At 42.6% G+C, this 18,692-nt stretch overlaps 1 protein-coding gene across 1 annotated transcript in view; it reads right to left on the reverse strand.

The window, feature by feature from the left end:
• The window catches only part of EBF2 (EBF transcription factor 2), a 222,376-nt gene that overhangs the window by 48,122 nt on the left and 155,562 nt on the right, over positions 1-18,692 (reverse strand). Inside the window, exon 8 of the mRNA XM_027549951.1 lies at positions 1,361-1,478. Coding sequence (XP_027405752.1) covers positions 1,361-1,478 — 118 coding nt within the window. The remainder of the gene's footprint in view (positions 1-1,360; positions 1,479-18,692) is intronic.

An 18,692-nucleotide genomic window follows, 5' to 3' on the forward strand; every position in this document is an offset into this window, starting at 1 on the left:
ACACTTAGCTAATTGTGCAAAGGGTGTTTTTAAAACTCTGTTGTTTTTCCCCATATTTTATAAGTTGATCACACTGGAAATGTGTAAATCCCTTTTCTCTCCCCACCTCCTCTGCCTCAAGATGTTAAGATTTACAAGGTCTGTTAATGTGCTAGAGAAAGAAGGAAAAAGTAAAATCTACCATAGTTGAAGACTCTTTTTTTTCTCTGGCGCTATCAAGAGACAATTTCTAATCACTTTCCTAACTTTGCAGGAAGGATTTTCCCTCCCTTCTTCCATATGTTCGAGGCCTCTGGACTTTACATCCCAACAGGAACCCAATATGGTTTTCAGGCCATAACTAAAGTCAATCCATCACTCCATTTCCAGAGCTGACAGGGTCAGAGGTGGAGGAGAACTTTGGCAGGACTCCAAAAACATGAGCCCCCTTTGAACAGCCAGTCAATCACATCCAATCAGTCAAAAGAAACTGGATGGGTTCCTAGTTCTGAACCCTGGGATTTTCTTCTCCCCTTTCAGTGCCCGCTGCGGGAGAATTAACACCACTCCAAATTCTTTACTGATTCAATCATTTTCTTTCAGTTCATTAATTCCTATTTGAAATGATACAAGACACATTTTAAGGGCTGAGTTGGGGTGGGGGCTGGTGGGCAGTATACACCAAGACAATACACAAAAATAGGAGCCTCACTTAGCCATTCATTCTGTATTACAAGAGCTTCTTACACCAATGAGTTGGGGAGCGTACACAAAAAAGAACTTGGATGGGATTTGCTTAGGTTTGTCAGTTATCTTCCTTGATATACTTTAATTTTTCGGACAACTTGAAGTTTAACTGTTACCGGTATTCCTAATTACTTTAATGCACTTGGAAAAATTACCCAGAGCAGACCATGATTTTTTCTTGTCCAAGCAAACAAAAATCAATTAGTGTCAGTTTCATTCTGCACATTGTTTTGTTTTGCCCACAATCTGTTTAAGCGCACATCTGACACTTATTCATACATGTCTGGCATGGTAATGTTCCTGTTTAACTAAGATGTCATAGCACTACATTTGCCTGAAATGCCCATCTAGCAAAAAAATAAAGAGAGAGAGAGAAAGAAAAACTGACAGGACTGAATGAGAGAGCCAGAGAGTGGCAAGGGCCTGAATACTGGCTGGGAGATGTGTGGGGGTCATAACAGAGCAGGAAGAAGTCAATGTTTACAGCTTCATTTGAAATTTTAAAATCCACTCAGTCTTGCGGACATTCTCCACTCCTACTCAGAGACATCAATTTCACATTCAAACCAGGAAAACTTTGTGAAGAGCGTCATTTGTCTGCCAGGCTCAGTCCCTCCGGAAAGCACAGCCCTACCTTCCGATGGGTCCAGCCTTCTGGCTCTCCGTCCATGCTTCGAATTGTTGTGAACAAACATGTTGTCAGAAACAGCCAGCACATGTCCATCCACATTCACTGTTGTTGACAATACGACCTGCAGATTTCAAGGAAAAAGGATGGGGGGGGAAGGGGTTGAGTTAATTTCTCAGTAAGTCATAAAAGTCACAAAACTGTTTCGTCAGGCTTCCATGTGGCTAATGAGAGATGGACCAGAATTTAGGGACAAGCCCCGCTCTTGGCATCTGAATGGGTTCTCCTCCTCCTGTAACCATGGCAAAGCATTATGGAAAAAGAGGCCACCCTTCACCCATGTGTTGTCACCTATTTGTGCTCAAACTATGCCCAGGGGAGGAAGTGGGGAAGTTGGCAATCTGCCCATAGCTTCTAGAAACTTCATCCCAATCAAAGGACTTGGACCATCATTCCCAGGTGACCCTTGGGCTGCAGTCACAACAAGGAGCTGATTGTGTCTGATTGGGAAGCTAAGATGGAAACACCAGCTGGGAGGTCATCTCTCAGTAGTGGGTTCTTGAACATCTGACATGTGCTCAAGTAGTGCTGGGCAGTACTCATCATGCATGTACTGCCTGATGAGCTATATCTGGTTTCTCCCATACCAGACAGCAGCGACTAAGATGCTCAGACTTTGGGTGAGAAAGTAAAGTTGCGGAATTCAGTATTGAAAATGTAGGACATTTAGTATCTAACCAGATGAAAGGGAAGAGATGGGTGTGGCATAGTGGAAGGGTGTGGATTTGCAGTCAAAGAGAACTGAATTCAAATCCCATGCCTGCTCCTTCCAATTGAGAACCTCTGATGGATTACTTGGGCTTCCCTGGTGGCTCAGACAGTAAAGAATCTGTCTGCAATGTGTGAGACCTGGGTTCAATCCCTGGGTTGGGAAGATCCCCTGGAGAAGGGCATGGCAACCCACTCTAGTATCCTGGCCTGGAGAATTCCATGGACTATATAGATGGATTATTTAACCTTTTTGGATCTCCACTTCCCAGTCTGTAAAACATATACAACATTGCCTATCTTGAGGGCTGAATGAGATAAAAGAAGAATAAAATGAGAAAATACATGTGAAACATTCATGGATGAGTTCCTATCCTCGTGGCCTTACTCCCGCCTTGTTTGACCAGTCAACAGGACACAGAACTTTACTCATGGAGCCTCTCCAATAGTCTAAGCTCTGGGGCAAGAGAAGGTTCCAGGAGGGGGAATTAACCCCCACAAGGCATGGTCCCTACCCTCAGAGCTTACTTTCATGCTGGAGGAGCATGACGAACAAGTAAAACAAGCAGCACATAGAATGAGGTCGGTCTGAGTTCTCTGTGTGTGCTGCAGATCAGGGTGCAAGGGAAATTCAAAGAGGTGGTGATCAGTCAAGGCTGGAGCAGTGGGAAAACACAGCAGAAATGCATGGACTTGGGCATATCCACCACCTACTTACTGACCCAGGAAGGTGAGTCACTTGTTAGTTACATGTGGCAATTCTTTGTGTTTGAGAAAGGAACTTCTTATATACATACTCAAGTATATATATATATATATATACCTGAGGAAAGAGATTAAATAGATATGTCCACTCCCAAATTAAACTCGCTGATACTCTACTTGGAATTTTTTGCCCACCCTTGAAGAGTTTGCCTGCAATGCAGGAGACACAGGAGACCCAGGTTCAACCCCTGGGTTGGGAAGATCCCCTGGAGAAGGGCATGGCAAGCCACTCCAATATTCTTGCCTGGAGAATCCCATGGACAGAGGAGCCTGGTGGGCTACAGTTCACATGGTCACAAAGAGTTGGACACGACTGAAGCAACTTAGCACACACTTCCTTACTTATTAAATAGAGAGGGGACAAACCTGGACCTTGCCTTACCTCTTAAGAGGTAATATTTTATATTAATACAAAACAAGATTCACTCAATGGCATGTCACATCTCTTTACCATGAATTATTTGAAACGAACAAAATAAACATAATGAGTCTTTTTTTAAGTGAAATTTACATGCAATTACTGTACAATTTTGATAAATGGATATACCCAGGTAATCCACACCATATCACAATATAAAACATTTCTGTCTCCCCAGAAAGTTATTTGGGCCTCCTTTCAGTCCGTCCTACCCAATACACTTTTCCAAGCAATACTCTCCTGATTTTTTTTTAACCTCAAATAGGATTTCAGATGGCATCTTTTTTTTTTTTCAATTGAGGTATAGTTGCTTACAATACTGTGTTAGTTTCTGATGTACAATGAAGTAAAAATTTTTTATATATATTGTAATATAATAAGGATTTGGAAGAACCCTTAAAACTATGAGCCCACAAAGTATGTCACCTAGCCTGGTGCCACGAGCATGACAGTGGCATTCAGAAGTTTTTACATGGACACAGTGGGCTGCATTTATTAACTTAGATACAGTGGTCACTGTCTGCTATATATCGGGTATTATTACATCAGGCCTTGGAGACTGTAAGACCACAGAACGATATGTTCCTAGTCGACGAGTGTGTCTCCCACACTTAGCTTCTCCACTAGTGAATTCACTACCTGTTTCATGGCCCTGCTCACTGTGAAATCAGAACTTAAAGGAGCCTCCATAGTCATTCAGAAAATTACTATCAGTGTAATTGCTCACAATTCAGGGATGCAGCCGTCTACCTCCAAATCTGTTTTCAATTGTGTCCTTGTTAACATATTAAGAGTCTGGGGAAAGGCCTTCCAGAAAGTTCCTATCATGCAGTGGCCACCATAAGGCAGAGACCTGCATCACTTTCTGCCAGGACATAAGGCACATACTCTTACAGGGCCTTTCAGCAGAGCAGAGGGTGGCGTCGCAGTCAAAGGGAGGGAGGAGCCGAGGGTCTCCTGGTTCCCAGAGTTAAGATGAGCACGAAGGCTGAAAGCAACCACCTCTGTCTCTGTTTACCCTCTGAAAATAATAGGAGAAGATGGAGGGAAAAAATGAGGAATCGGATCAATTTTATAAATTGTGTGTGTGAATGGACATTGCTCTCATCTGTTGGGGGAGAAAAAAAAACAGAGGGTACTTCAGGCTTTCACTGCTAATGAGCTGTGCTGGGCACAAGGAGGGGAACGCCCGCCCAGGTGAGGATTATGTGGACATGAAGAGCATTCTCCCCAAGACCGCTTTAATTCATTCCACAGGCTCCTTGTTATACTGTACGTTCATGCTCCTTGTGCATTCCTGCCACAAAATATGGGGCTTTTTTGAGCCAGCTGATTTCATCATTGTCCATTTGGGTGGAGTGAGATTCAGTTCCAAAGAGAACATTTCCCGAATGACATACCCTGATGGTTCAGATGCACTTCATTATTTTCTATTAACAATGGAAATAAATTTTAATCTCTTGCTGGCTAGCGCTGGCCTCTCCTGACAGCAAGGGAATTAACCTGAATTATTTCAGTGTCTGCAAAATTTATTACAAGATTTTAAATTATGTCCAAATGTATGTGCGTGTGGCTGTATATATATCGATATGAGGCGAGTCCCCGTTTTTAATATTCTAAATATCTTAAGACAGTGAGGTATCTAGGAAGGGCTGCCAATTTAACTGAATTTGCAAAATGTAAAGGATTTGATACACAAACTCCATCATGTGAAACCAGACATATTTGGTTGTTGTTCTTTTTTTTTCTTTTAAGGAATGGTTGTTGTTCTTGTACGTGGAGACACACACAAATACTGACTTTTCCATGCATTCCTTCTCCTTCTGAAAGAACGAAATACATGAGGGAGGCAAAGATACATTTGGTACACTCAAAGCTTCCAATTTAACTTCCTTCACTGTTTTCTGATGAACGATGACAACACCGATATTATTCTATTCAGAGAAGTTAAAGTTTCTGAATGTTTGAAGACTGAAGGAAGTGGACTGTGCATTCCAGCATCGTCTCCCTCCCAGGCCTTCCCCTTCCACAAGCCAACTTCTTTCCCCCAGTGAGTATTTCCTGGGTCATGAAGGCTGACCTTTCCCATCTGGAATCAATCAGTCAACCCCTGACAACTTCCTGAAACACCTCACTCCATTTCCTGTTCTCTCCCCCTTCTCCCTTTCCCCCTGGTTTGCTTCACTCTTCAAAACTGCAGGCCACAGCAGCTTAATGTTAGAGGGTCAGACACAGTTAGACTCCAAAACACTACACAAGGACACCTTTGACCTTCAAAAATCTTTACATCTTAGCCAAACAAATCAAGGTCAACATTTCTTACCATTACCTTGTTAACTATTTGTAGGCATCTTTGCCAACGATCTTCTGATCCTAGAATCATCCATACCACTTGTTCTTCTAAGATCATAAACTGATCTGTCTTAGAAGTAGCAAGTGGAGTATTGACAAAGCGTGCCATTAGGAGGTACCTGAAACTAGAAAATCTCGAGTATTTTAACAAACACATGGATAGAATTCCTTCCAAAAGGTCTTCTCGGTCTCATCAATGTCTCCTATCACCTAAACCTTATACCTGGTTTTTCTAAAGCTCTCAGACTCTCTTGGCATTGCTGTTTCACTGGCACGGTCCAAAAGGATGACAATTAGGAATACAGATGTCCATAATTTGTATGGGATGGACCTCCGGCTTTTGCTGTTGACACCAGTGACAGCTTTCATTTGTTTCTCAGAGTCAGTGTATCTGTATTTCAACTCAAAGCTCCAGTAGGAAGGCCTGCAGATCTGAAAACTAAGCATTGTAGGTGCTGGCTGTCCTCCACTGGCACGCTTCAACTCAACACATAAACAATAACTAATGATGTTCATGCAAACGGGTTTCCTGGGTGGCTCGGTGGTAAAGAACCTGCCTGCCAATGCAGGAGACTTGGTTTCAATCCCTGGATTGGGAAGATCCCCTGGAGAAGAAAACGGCAACTCACTCCAGTATTCTTGCCTGGGAAATCCCATGGACAGAGGGGCCGGTTGGCCTACGGTCCATGAGGTTGCAAAAGTGTCAGACACGACTTAGCGACTAAATAGCAACATTCACACAAATATCATTTAAGACTCGGTTGCTTTCAGTCAAGGTGCTGAGAAGGAGAAATAGGGATCAACAGAAATCACTTTCATTTTTTTACAGCGAGAGTAACTTTCCACATTTTGCCATTCCTCATTTTTGCTTAGCGCCATCTCTCATTTTTAGTGAGACCAGATCAATAAATAGGAACCAACTGGAGCAGTTGGCACAGTGACAGTACAGATTCCATTTTGAATCATCCAATTAAATGGGAGTTTTAGCTGAATATACAGAAATGGAAACATCAGTAAAACGTTTGTGTCTCCCCTTAAAAAAAAAAAAAGGTAATGTAAGAACAAAAGCTATAACTGTGTTAGCAGACCACTCAAAGTTCTCAAGAAAATGGATGGCTTTCTCACATTATATTTTTCTTCTCATCACCCAAGAGCAATCCTGTGACCCCTACTCTAATAATTTATGCAAAGGAGCTGAGTTGTAAAGAGCTCCTTCCTGCCTAAAACAGGCCATGGTGGGAGTTACCCTTTTGGTGGGCCCATCTGTTAATCTGCCTGTACAACCAGTTTTCCAATAGAGGAGCTGTTCCTTTGGTATCAGAAATGATATCACGTAACAGCAGGATTTTTACCACCCTGATTTGCTCCCACCCTTGGGTTATTCTGGGCACTCCCAGGCGGTGCAGAACCTGCCTGGCAATGCAGGAGACTCAAAAGACTCAGTTTGATCCCTGGGTAAGGAAGATCCCCTGGAGGAGGAAATGGCAACCCACTCCAGTATTCCTGCCTGAAAAAAATCCCATGGACAGAGTGGCGGGCTGCAGTCCATGGGGTCACAAAGAGAGTTATTTTTACACCTCACTCTGAAATGTCTATGGATTTTTGGAACATCACACTGAAAAAAAAAAAAAAAAAATCTATGCTTCTCAAAACTCTGTAACTGTATCATTGAGTTGAGTCAGAGATCAGCTTGAATCCTATTCCCAGCCAAGCTTTCTCAGCTCATACCCAGGTGTTCCTACAAAGACCCTAAGTCTCACACAAGAGGGTAAAAGAAAAAGAGAAGTCAAAATGAAAAATGTGTGGAATGATTAACTGGTCTGCTCTTTGAAACAGACGAGAAACCCAGTGTCTATCTCTGTAAGTCGCTGGAGAATCATCACGTTGGCTGGAAACCTCCCTGAATGGATCAGAGCTCTGGCTTTGAAAATACACCCGATTCTACCATTAGTCAGATACATTTCCCCTCCATTTCAACAAGGGTATGGACAGAGGAGCCTGGTGGGCTACAGTTCATGGGGTCTCAGAGAGTCAGACATGACTTAGCAACGAACAATAATAACAACATGCAGCTTCTAGCTGAAGGTGGGGGCCTATGGTAGTTTAATCTAAGTAAAGTTACAGTATGTAGCATTGATAGCCCACTCGAAGTGGAAGGCTCTGATACCTACTTATAAACATGCACCCACCAAGCTAAATAAAATGGCCTCAAAAATTCCTGTTATTTTGCCAAGCATGGAAAAAAATTCTTTATGACATTTTACATCTGGAAATGGAATTAAATTCATGATGTGCTTTTCCCTTATAACTGTTCAGTTGCTCTATATGTTATTTCAGCTTTCCCAAAGCATAACTATTATGTGGGATTTTATTTTCCACCTGTGGAAGGAGGAAAGAGACACAGAGACCATTAAAGGGACAGAGAAAATCAAGACAGGCTTCTGGCTGTGGTGGGCGATCAGATTTGGGAGTCCACACTGTGAGAAGAAATACTCCATTGATGTTTTTATACCCTGGCGAATTCTCACATTCGACCAGGGGAATCTGATGAAACAATTTTGTCTAAGCCTCCATAATTCAACCCAGGCAAAGAACAAACAAATTGGCTACTGCAAGTTGTTTCCCTCTACCTTTTATTCTTGGCACACATCATATTTTCAAGCCAGATTTAAAGCCCGGATTCTTCTTTGTTACTAGACTCCAGAGTCTCCAAAATTACCTTTAAACACCTACATACCCCGTAAGTATGGATTCTGTCATCTTTTTTTTTTAAAGGAATTCCCAGAATTCTTAGCAATTGCTGTTGTTTCATATTCCCCGAGGCTACATTTTCTGTTCAGTTGAGTATCAAGTAGCAATCGAGAGAATGCCAAGTTGATTGCTGTTGAGACAGATGTGGGGCGTTCTGGAGTTGCTCACAGCCAGGGAGGGGGGCCATGGCATTCATGACCTAAGTACTGAGAAGATACGTTCTGAAGTCACCAGACAGCTCTGTGTTTCAGTGAGTCAGAGGCATTTTGTGACCTTCCAGGCACTGTGCCACATGCAATGCAGGCCTACAGAACACTGTCACTGCCTCACAGTGCTTACTATGCAACTGATCCATGTGAGTCAGTCGCTCAGTCATGTCCAGCTCTTTGTGACCCCATGGAGCCTGCCAGGCTCCACTCTCCATGGAATTCTCCAGGCAAGAATACTGGAGTGGGTAGCCATTCCCTTCCCAGGAGATCTTCCCGACCCAGGGGTTGAACCCAGATCTCCTGCATTGTAGGCAGATTCTTTACCATCTCGGCCACCAGGGAAGCATGCAATCAATAAAGCAGAACAAATGCCACACTGGGACTTCCCCATGGTCCAGTGGCTGAGACTCCAAGTTCCCAAAGCAAGGAGCCTGGGTTCGATCCTTGGTTGGGAAACAAAGATCCCACAGGCTGCACTTAAGACTCAGCCTAGCCAAATAAATAAATATTAAAAAAAAAAAAAAAAAAAAGAGCAAACACTACACATAATCAGGAAGTATTACTATATGGTAATACATAATTGAGGACTGAATTATGTGGCCACTGCATCCTCTAGGAGTCCAAAGGTAAGAAAATTAACCAGCACTGAGGGCAGTAACCAACATTTTCATCAAGGAAATGAGAGCTGAGATGGGCCTTGAAGGGTTGCAAAACTTGTTATGCCATTCAAGGTTGCTGAAAAGATTATTCTGGCAAAAAAAATTCTAATTGGCGTTAAGTGGGGCAATATGCCAAAGAACATTTCTGCTGGCATATTTTGGCAAATTTGGCTTAGGATGGACACCTTTTAGAGCTTGCTTGTAAAAAAAAAAAAAAAAACCCAGTTGAATATGTACAGACATCAAGTGGCAGCTTTTTAAACATTTTTTATTTCTTTTTTTTTCGACATCTACACACTGCTTTATTTATTTACTTTAGGCTGTGCTGAGTCTTCATTGCTGCACTCGGGCTTTCTCTAGTTGTGGAAATCAGGGGCGACTTTCTAGCTGTGGTGCTTGGACTTCTCTTGGTGAAGCACAGGATCTTGGCAGGCGGGCTTCAGAAGTTGCAGCATGAAGGCTCAATAGTTGCGGCTCGTGGGCTCTAGGGTGTGCAGACTCAGTAGTGGTGACACACAGGCTTAGTTGCTCTGCAGCATGTGGGATCTTTCCAGAACAGGGATCAAACCCGTGTCCCTGCTTTGGCAGTAGATTCTTATCCACTACACCACCAAGGAAGTCCTCAACCTGCCTTTTAGGTCATCAGGAAGCCCAAAGGTCGTTAACCTGCTTTACAACCAAATTTCCCTTCATCCCAAAGGCCAGAGATATTGATACTTGCAACATCCACCTCACCTCATTGTATTCCATCGAGGTCATTGCTTTTCCCATCGGAAAGGTACACCAAGTGGGATGGTTGTGGTCAAGGGCAGTGTTTTACTGGCAAACATTTTGAGAGCCACAGAGGAGCCTTAACACATTTGATGCAGTTCTTGATTTGGCTGGGCCAGTCTTTTTCCCCAAATGCTGTCCTCAGGGACCTTGTGAATCACCTGGTATCCATCAAAATCCAGGAACACGTAGGCTCCATGAGAAGCTTAAGAATCTATGCACTCTTACTGCAAAACTAAGAAAACTTTCCTTTCCAGGAAGTTCTGCATCTGATGGTCCTGGAATATGTTCAAGGGTTGGTTTTAGTGCCCAGATTTGAGTCTCTTAAAATGTTGGGAAGATCCCCCGGAGGAGGAAATGGCAACCCACTCCAGTATTCTTGCCTGCGAAATCCCATGGACAGAGGAGCCTGGCAGGCTACAGCCCATAGGGTCGTAGAGTCAGACACGACAGAGCAACTAAGCACCACACAGCTCAAGTCTGACATGGAATTTCCCAAGAGTTATAGAGGCAACAACCTGCTTTTATTTCTCTCCATTTTCTCCCACAAATAATTCAAAACCCATTTCTTATGTGAACTGGTCAAAATTCTTAAACCCTAATTCCTGTCCCCATTTGAGATATCAAAAGCAGGGGATGAGGGGTGGACAGATTCATCCCACAGACAAAAGCTTGAAGTAACCCACAGCAAGCTTTCCCTAAGCTTAAAACATTAGGCTGAGCAAAAGATCCCTGAACCCTCAGAGGTGGTGGTGGTTTTTCTTTTTTTTCCCCTGACTCCTAATAGATAATTATTCTTTCTTAACTTGGACTCTCTGGTTTGTTCTCCCACCAGATAATGGACTCACCTGTTGATCAGAGAGGCCGTAAGTCAAGTGGTTTTCATTACGTGCTTGAAAAGTGTGGCTCAGTAGCCCCGCAGCCTTCCCATGGTGGGTGAGATCACAGAGCAGCTGGGGTGGCTCCTGCTCTCAGAGATTTTGAACTGAAGAAACCTGCAGGCAGCTGGCGCTGTATTAAATTTTTAGCATTTGGAGTTAATTTAAACTCTCGTTTCCCTCTTCCACGGTGTGAGAGAAACATTCACCATTTTTTTACTTAAGGAAAATAGATGGTGGTGCCATGAAAAGGTTTTATATAAGAACTGAGGTTTAGGAAATCATACGGGTTTGTTGGATGGAGCCTGGCCCTGTTCCAAGACATGAGCAGCCCTGCCCTTTGCTCTCATGTCGATCAGTCAAATAGACGAATGACCGCTGCCCAGCTGTGCAGACTAAGGGTCTCTGCCATCTATCCATGCGAACTGCCCCATTGTTTCTATGTGGTGGGTGCATCCAGCATGTTGCACTCATAGGCTCTAGGCTTCCCAGATTATCCAGCGATTCCAATGATGTCAGTCCGCCCTCACACGCCTCACTTCCATTCTCCATGCTGATGGAGAAGATTGTAGTGTCTTCTGACCACCGTGCATTCCTGCTCTCTTTCTCAGAGGTCTACCAGACCTGCTCAGCATGTCCTGACAAAGCACCAACCCTTCCCCAGCTCCTCCAGGAACCCTCCAATGAGGGTCCTTCCAACAGGCCCAGGGTTGTGTACAGATTCCCATAACCAGACAGACATCAATTCAGCCAATTTGGGTCCGGACATGACTTCTTGCCTTTTTTTTTTTTAAATAATTTTGTTTATTTTTTACTTTGCTGGGTCTTTGTTGCTATGCAGGCTTTTCTCTGCTTGTGGTGAGCGGGGTTTTGCTATTCGGACTTCTCACTGCCATGGCTTCTCTTGTTGTGGAGTATGGGAGTATGGGCTCTGGGGCAAGTGGACTTCAGTAGTTGTGGTTCCCAAGCTCTAGAGCACAGGCTCAGCAGATGTGGTGCACAGGCTTAGTTGCTCTGCAGCATGTGGGATCTTTCTGGCTGAGGGATCAAACCCCCATCTCCTGAGTTGGCAGGCAGATTCTTTACCACTGAGCCATCAGGGAAGCCCATGACTTTTCTTTCACCTGAAATGTATGCCCCCGTCCACAACTTTTGACCTCTTATCTCTTGAAGCAAGGGATGGCAAGACCTGTATATGTATCTCTTTTCTCTCACTGGTATAGCTATATAAGAAAATGATTGCTTTGGTGGGCCTCTTGTATTATTAAAAAGGGAATAATGTAGGGGTAGGGGCTTCCCTGGTGGCTCAGATGGTAAAGAATCCGCCTGTAGTGTGGGAGACCTGGGTTTGATCCCTGGGTTGGGAAGATCCCCTGGAGAAGAAAATGGCAACCAACTCCAGTATTCTTGCCTGGAGAATCCTATGGACAGAGGAGCCTGGCGGGCTACAATCCATCGGGTCGCAAAGAGTTGGACATGACTGAGCAGCTAAGCACTATGTAAGGGTGAACTTGAGACATCTGAGAGTCACCCAGAAAAATTCAGCAAATGACAGTAAGAATATTTATCCCAGTAATAAAGCTACAAGTGCGAAGGGATTCATTTTAAATGATTCTGGAGTTGGAGATCCGAGGAACCTGCCACCAACTCCAGAATGAGTAATGTACCAGTTGGTGCTGCCCATATGATGGGAAGGGCTTCCCAAGTGGCACTAGTGGTAAAGAACCCCCTTGCCAATGCAGGAGATATAAGAGATGTGAGTTTGATCTCTGGGTTGGGAACCTCCCCTGGAGAAGGAAATGGCAACCCACTTCTGTATTCCTGCCTGGGAAATCCCATGGACAGAAGAGCCTGGAGAGCTACAGTCCACGGGCTTGCAAAAGAAATAGACATGACTTATTGACCAAACACACACACATATCCTTCCAGCACCTAGGATAGTGCCAGGCACATAGAATTTCCTCAACAGCATTGGTTGGGTGAATGAATCAATGAAAGAGGGCATCTGTGTTTTCACTATAACTTGGAGCAGAACCAGGCAGCCTGTCTATGAGAGTGAATTGGCAACAAAAGTCCTGATTGTTGTCAACTTCTACTATGTTTTAGGACTTGAATGTGGGAAATGACAACGTGCCTGAGTCTTCCAAGAAAATGGCTTGATTTTTCTCTGGGTTTTCCAGCTGCCCGCTCTCCACCCACCATTCAGAGAAATAAAGAATGGGGTTCATTATGTCTTAACAGGCCTGTCAGCTTAAACTAGACATTAATTTCTTTACCTTTCCTTTACCGAGCTGTTAATCTGCGTGTTACCTAATTGTTCCATTTCAAGGAGGGCGGAAGTGATTTTCTGCCTTCATGGTCCATGGATTTAGATATACTTTGGGGGCCCTTTTCTTTTTTTTCCTTCCTCTGCTCCTTCCTTCCTTTTCTTTCTTTCTTCTCTTAATTCATTTAATGACCATTTTTGGAGCTCCAAAGAATGACTGGCATTGGGAAAAAATAAAAATATAAATAAAACATGCCAATTACCCTCAAGCAGCACATAGCCTCTTAGACAAATCATAATTGCAAGGCAATGTGATCAATGGCATTAGTAGAAGCTTGTAGAGAAGTATGTTGGCACAGAAGCAAGAACCAATAAGTCCGCCAGGAAAAGTCCAAAAGTGCCTCACTGTGGGGGAGGCGGATGAATTGGGAGTTTGGGCTTAGCAGATGCAAACTATTACAACTAGGATGGATCAAAAACAAGATCCAACTGTATAGCACAGGGAACTATATTCAATATCCTGTGATAAATTGAAATGGAGGGACTTCCCCGGTGGTCCAGTGATTAAGAATTCACCTTCCAATGCAGAGGCCTCAGGTTGGAGCCCTGGTCAGGGAACCACAATCCCATGTGCCTCAGAGCAACTAAGCCCTAGTGCTAGCCACAACAAAAAACCCAGTGCAACCAAAAAAAAAAATTGCGATGGAAAAGAATATGAAACTATATACATATATATACATGTACATATATATACATATATGTATTCATATATGTATATATACATATACATATATATATATACACATATATATGTGTGTGTATATATATTTATATATATATATATATATATATTGAGCGGGGAGCTCCCTGGTGGCTCAATGGTAAAGAATCCTCCTGCAATGCAAGAGATGCAGGTTCAGTTCTGGGGCTGGGAAAATTCCCTGGAGAAGGGCATGGTTACCCACTGCAGTATTCTTTTTTTTTTTTTTTTTTTTTTGTTCTTCACTCCAGTATCTTGCCTGGTGAATTCCATGGACAGAGGAACCTGGTGGCTACAGTCCCTGGGATTTCAAAGAGTCGAACACAACTGAACAACTAACACACACACACACACACACACACACACATCTGAAACACTTTGCTGTATAGCAAAAACTAACAACATTATAATCAACTATATTTCAATAAAATAAATTTCTTTTAAAAAGTGCCTCAATGAAGAGGTGACAGGTATATCTTGAAAAATAAGCAGAAGTCACAGACTGGAGAGGAGTTAAGGCTTCCCAGGCAGAAGGGTGAACACATGGGAAGTCTCTAAGCAGTCTGTTCCACGTGGAACAGAAATTAGTGACGTGTGCCTGATGGGTGGGGGGCATATGGAAGCATTAGGTGGGGTGCATGGCAGAAGCCTGCCTGTTATGAAGCTATTTCTCAGCCATGCCCTTTCATATCCAAGCTTTTGTCCACAGACAGGAGATAGGTATAACATACTTAAGCAGAGGAGTGACATGTTTTACTCGCACTCCAGTGTTCTTGCCTGGAGAATCCCAGGGACGGGGGAGCCTGGTGGGCTGCCGTCTATGGGGTCGCACAGAGTCAGACACGACTGAAGCGACTTAGCAGCAGCAGCAGCAGACATGTTTTAAAAGATCACTTTGGCAGCCGTGCTGAGGATAGATTAGACAAAGGAGGAGAGACAAGGGTCTGTGGCAGTTTTTCAGGAGAGGGAGGTGGATTTTATAGATACTTAGCAGGAGGGAGTGACGCTTTAATAATAATTGAGGAAGGCATGGATCAGGGAGGTGGGACTGAGTTCTGCCTTGAGCATGAGTTCATTAGTCATCTAAGAGAAGAGGCACAGGAGGGAGGTAAAGCTGGGTTTCTACAGCTCCAGAGAAGGGAGAAAAGTCTGATGATATGGATCCAGGAGGCATCTGGGAACAGGTGGTCTTTAAAGCCAAGAATGGACAGGTCCCTATTGTAAGGGTTAAATTACATAGAGGATGTCCACTGGGTATCAGATAAATTTCATTTACTTAGATCAGGGGTCCATGTACTTCTCAGAGATGTTTTAAGAGGTTTGGGAACCCTTGTAATTTTAAATGTAACTTTGTTGAAACATAGCTTTTTATTGGGACAAAACTATAGCTTATATGAAATTCTCAAAGGGGTCTGAGCCCAAAAAAGAATTAAAACTCTTATGTTTCAATAAATATTTTATATACCCACGATAGTTAGAACTTGAATTGAATGAAAGAGAGGTTTGGTTCAGGTTGGAAAATGTGTGATATAATGATTTTGTTATTTGATGGTTTTTGGAAAAGGAACCTAGGTTCTACCAGTGTTTGGAGAAGAGTGGGAAGAGGAGAGAGGAGAGAGGAGAGAGAGTTTGCTTGGATCCATGATTTGGTTAGAAATATTTTGTATTTTTATTCTGCTCAGATCAAAATTTCCACCCAAAAAAAAAAAAAATACTTCAGATTAAATCTATGTTTGATTCTATACCAAAGGTAGAGAATTGAAGTTATTTGTCCATATGTTTTAAAATTATTATATTTGTCATTCTGAATTATACATATAAGTATAAATTTATAATACATAGATTATATTTATATATATTTATAAAATTCAGACTATATATATATATATGTATATATTCTAGGAATTCCTAAGCTACCATTCCTTCAGCTCATTCTCATAACTACCTACTATCTCTGGTTTTGTTTCATATACTAAACTTGATCCAAGTTTCTTACTTGACCTTCAGAGCACATAAGCAAGCCTTTCTCCACTTTAAAGATCTTTCATAGAAGGCTATATTCATAAGAGAATCTGAAGTGAAGTGAAGTGAAGTGAAAGTCGCTCAGTCGTGTCCGACTCTTTGTGACCCCAAGGACTATAGTCCATGGAATTCTCCAGACCAGAATACTGGAGTGGGTAGCCTTTCCCTTCTCCAGGGGATCTTCCCAACCCAGGGACTGAACCCAGGTCTTCTGCATTGCAAGCAGATTCTTTACCAGCTGAGCCACAAGGGAAGCCCAAGAGAATCTGAGTACATTATAAAACCTTCCAATTTGGTGAATCAAAGGATACTGTCAAGAATGTGAAAAGCCAGTGATAAAATGAGAAAAATATTTGCAAATCATCTATCTGAGGGCCTAGTATTCTGAATATATAAAGAACACTTGCTAAGTTGCCTCAGTCATGTCTGACTCTATTTGACCCTACGGACTGCAGCCTGCCAAGCTCCGGGTCCATGAGATTCTCCAGGCAAGAACACAGGAGTGGGTTGCCATGCCCTCCTCAGGGGATCTTCCCCACCCAGGGATTGAACTTGTGTTTCTTACATCTCCTGTACTGGCAGGGGGATTCTTTACCAGTAGCACCACCTTGGAAGCCCATCAAGAACTCCTAAAACTCAACAATAAAAAGGTAACCTAATTTGAAAATGGGCAATAGCTCAGTTGGTAAAAAATCTGCCTGCAATGCAGAAGACTCTGGTTCGATCCCTGGGTTGGGAAGATCCCCTGGAGAAGGGAAAGGCTACCCACTCCAGTATTCTGGCCTAGAGAATTCCATGGACTGTATAGTCCATGGGGTCACAAAGAGTCAGACACGACTGAGTGACTTTTACTTCACTTCACTTAAAGGATTTGAATTAGACATTTGGGCTTCCCTGGTGGCTCAGATGGTAAAGAATCTGCCTGCAATGCAGGAGACCTAGGTTCAATCCCTGGGTTGGGAAATCTCCTGGAGAAAGAAATGGCAACCCATCCCAGTATTCTTGCCTGTAGAATTCCACGGACAAAGGAGCCTGGCAGGCTACAGTCCATGGGGTCACAAAGAGTCGACCACGACTGAACGACTAACACATTTACAAAGAAAGTGAAATCACTCAGTTTTAGGCTTTTCATTAAAGAAGATATGCAAATAGCCAAAAAGTACATGAAAAGACGCTCAAATCATTAGTCATTGCTGCTGCTGCTGCTAAGTTGCTTCAGTCGTGTTCAACTCTGTGCGACCCCATAGACGGCAGCCCACCAGGCTGCCCCGTCCCTGGGATTCTCCAGGCAAGAACACTGGAGTGGGTTGCCATTTCCTTCTCCAATGCATGAAAGTGAAAAGTGAAAGTGAAGCCGCTCAGTCGTGTCTGACTCTTAGCAACCCCATGGACTATAGCCCACCAGGCTCCTCCATCCATGGGATTTTCCAGGCAAGAGTACTGGAGTGGGGTGCCATTGCCTTCTCTGCATTAGTCATTAGGGAAAGCAAATCAAAACCATAATAAGATACCACTTCACACTTATAGGATGGTCAGGATTTTTTCTTTTTAAACAGAAAACAAGTAGCGGCAACTATATCAAGAAATTGAGACCTTTATATATTACTGGTGGGAACATAAAATGGTGCAGCCACTGTGGAAAGCAGCTGGTCAGTTCCTCAAAAACTTAAACTGTTGTTATCATATGACCCAGAAATTCTACTCTTAGGTATATACTCAAGATATCAAAACCATGTCCACAAAAAAAAACACTTATACATGAATGTTCACAACAGCGTTATTTGTAAAAGCCAAGAAACAGAAACAACCCAAGTGTCCATCAACTGATGTACAGATTTTTAAAATGTGGTATATTTTACAATAGACTATTATTCAGCCATACAAAAGGAATGAAATATACATGCTGCAACATGGATGGACCTTGAAAGCATCATGCTAAGTGAAAGAAACCAGAGACTACAGGCCACATATTGTATGATTCTCTTTATAGGAAATGTCCAGAACAGACAAATCTGTAGAGACAGAAAGCAGATGTGTGGTTGTCAGTGGGCGGAGAGAAAAAGGAATTGAGAAGTATGGGGTTTCCTCCTGTGATGACGGAAATGTTCAGGAATGATATGGTGGTGATGGTTACACAACATTGTGAATATACCAAAACCTACTGTCTTGCACATTGTGAATATGTTATATGAGTTATATCTCAGTAAAAAAATGCAAAAGACTTTTTTCCTGTTGACTTTACCTGTACCCTGGAAATGAGACAATCATAGAATCCACAAGCTTATAAAAAACTTTTTCATTGTCTTTGCAAAAGTCAAGTACATTCTCATAGGATAAGAACTTCTCATATTTTGAGATGAACAATATCTATTCTAACCCTGTTAAAAATTCAGGCTCATTGACTGTATTTGTACCTAAATTACCAAGAAAGTTTTTGTGTCCAAATAATGACTCAAAAATCCACTTTAAAAAAATTTTTTTAATTCAGGCTCATTATAAACTTCATTTAGAGAAGTTTTCGAGAAGTAAAGGAAATATTAGGTGCATTTGTTTAGTGAGTACATTTCTAAAATCAGGGATAAATAAAGGTAAAATAATAAAATGACAATGCATTCTATTAAAAGCTTCTTAGAAGTGTCTTCTCAAATTTAAAGCTCTTTGGAAGGGATGATAGAGAATAAGGGTGGATACAAATCTAAGCTGCCAGCTTCTTTCCCTG

The sequence above is a fragment of the Bos indicus x Bos taurus genome, chromosome 8 (genome assembly GCF_003369695.1).
Source record: "Bos indicus x Bos taurus breed Angus x Brahman F1 hybrid chromosome 8, Bos_hybrid_MaternalHap_v2.0, whole genome shotgun sequence".
NCBI lineage: Eukaryota > Metazoa > Chordata > Mammalia > Artiodactyla > Bovidae > Bos > Bos indicus x Bos taurus.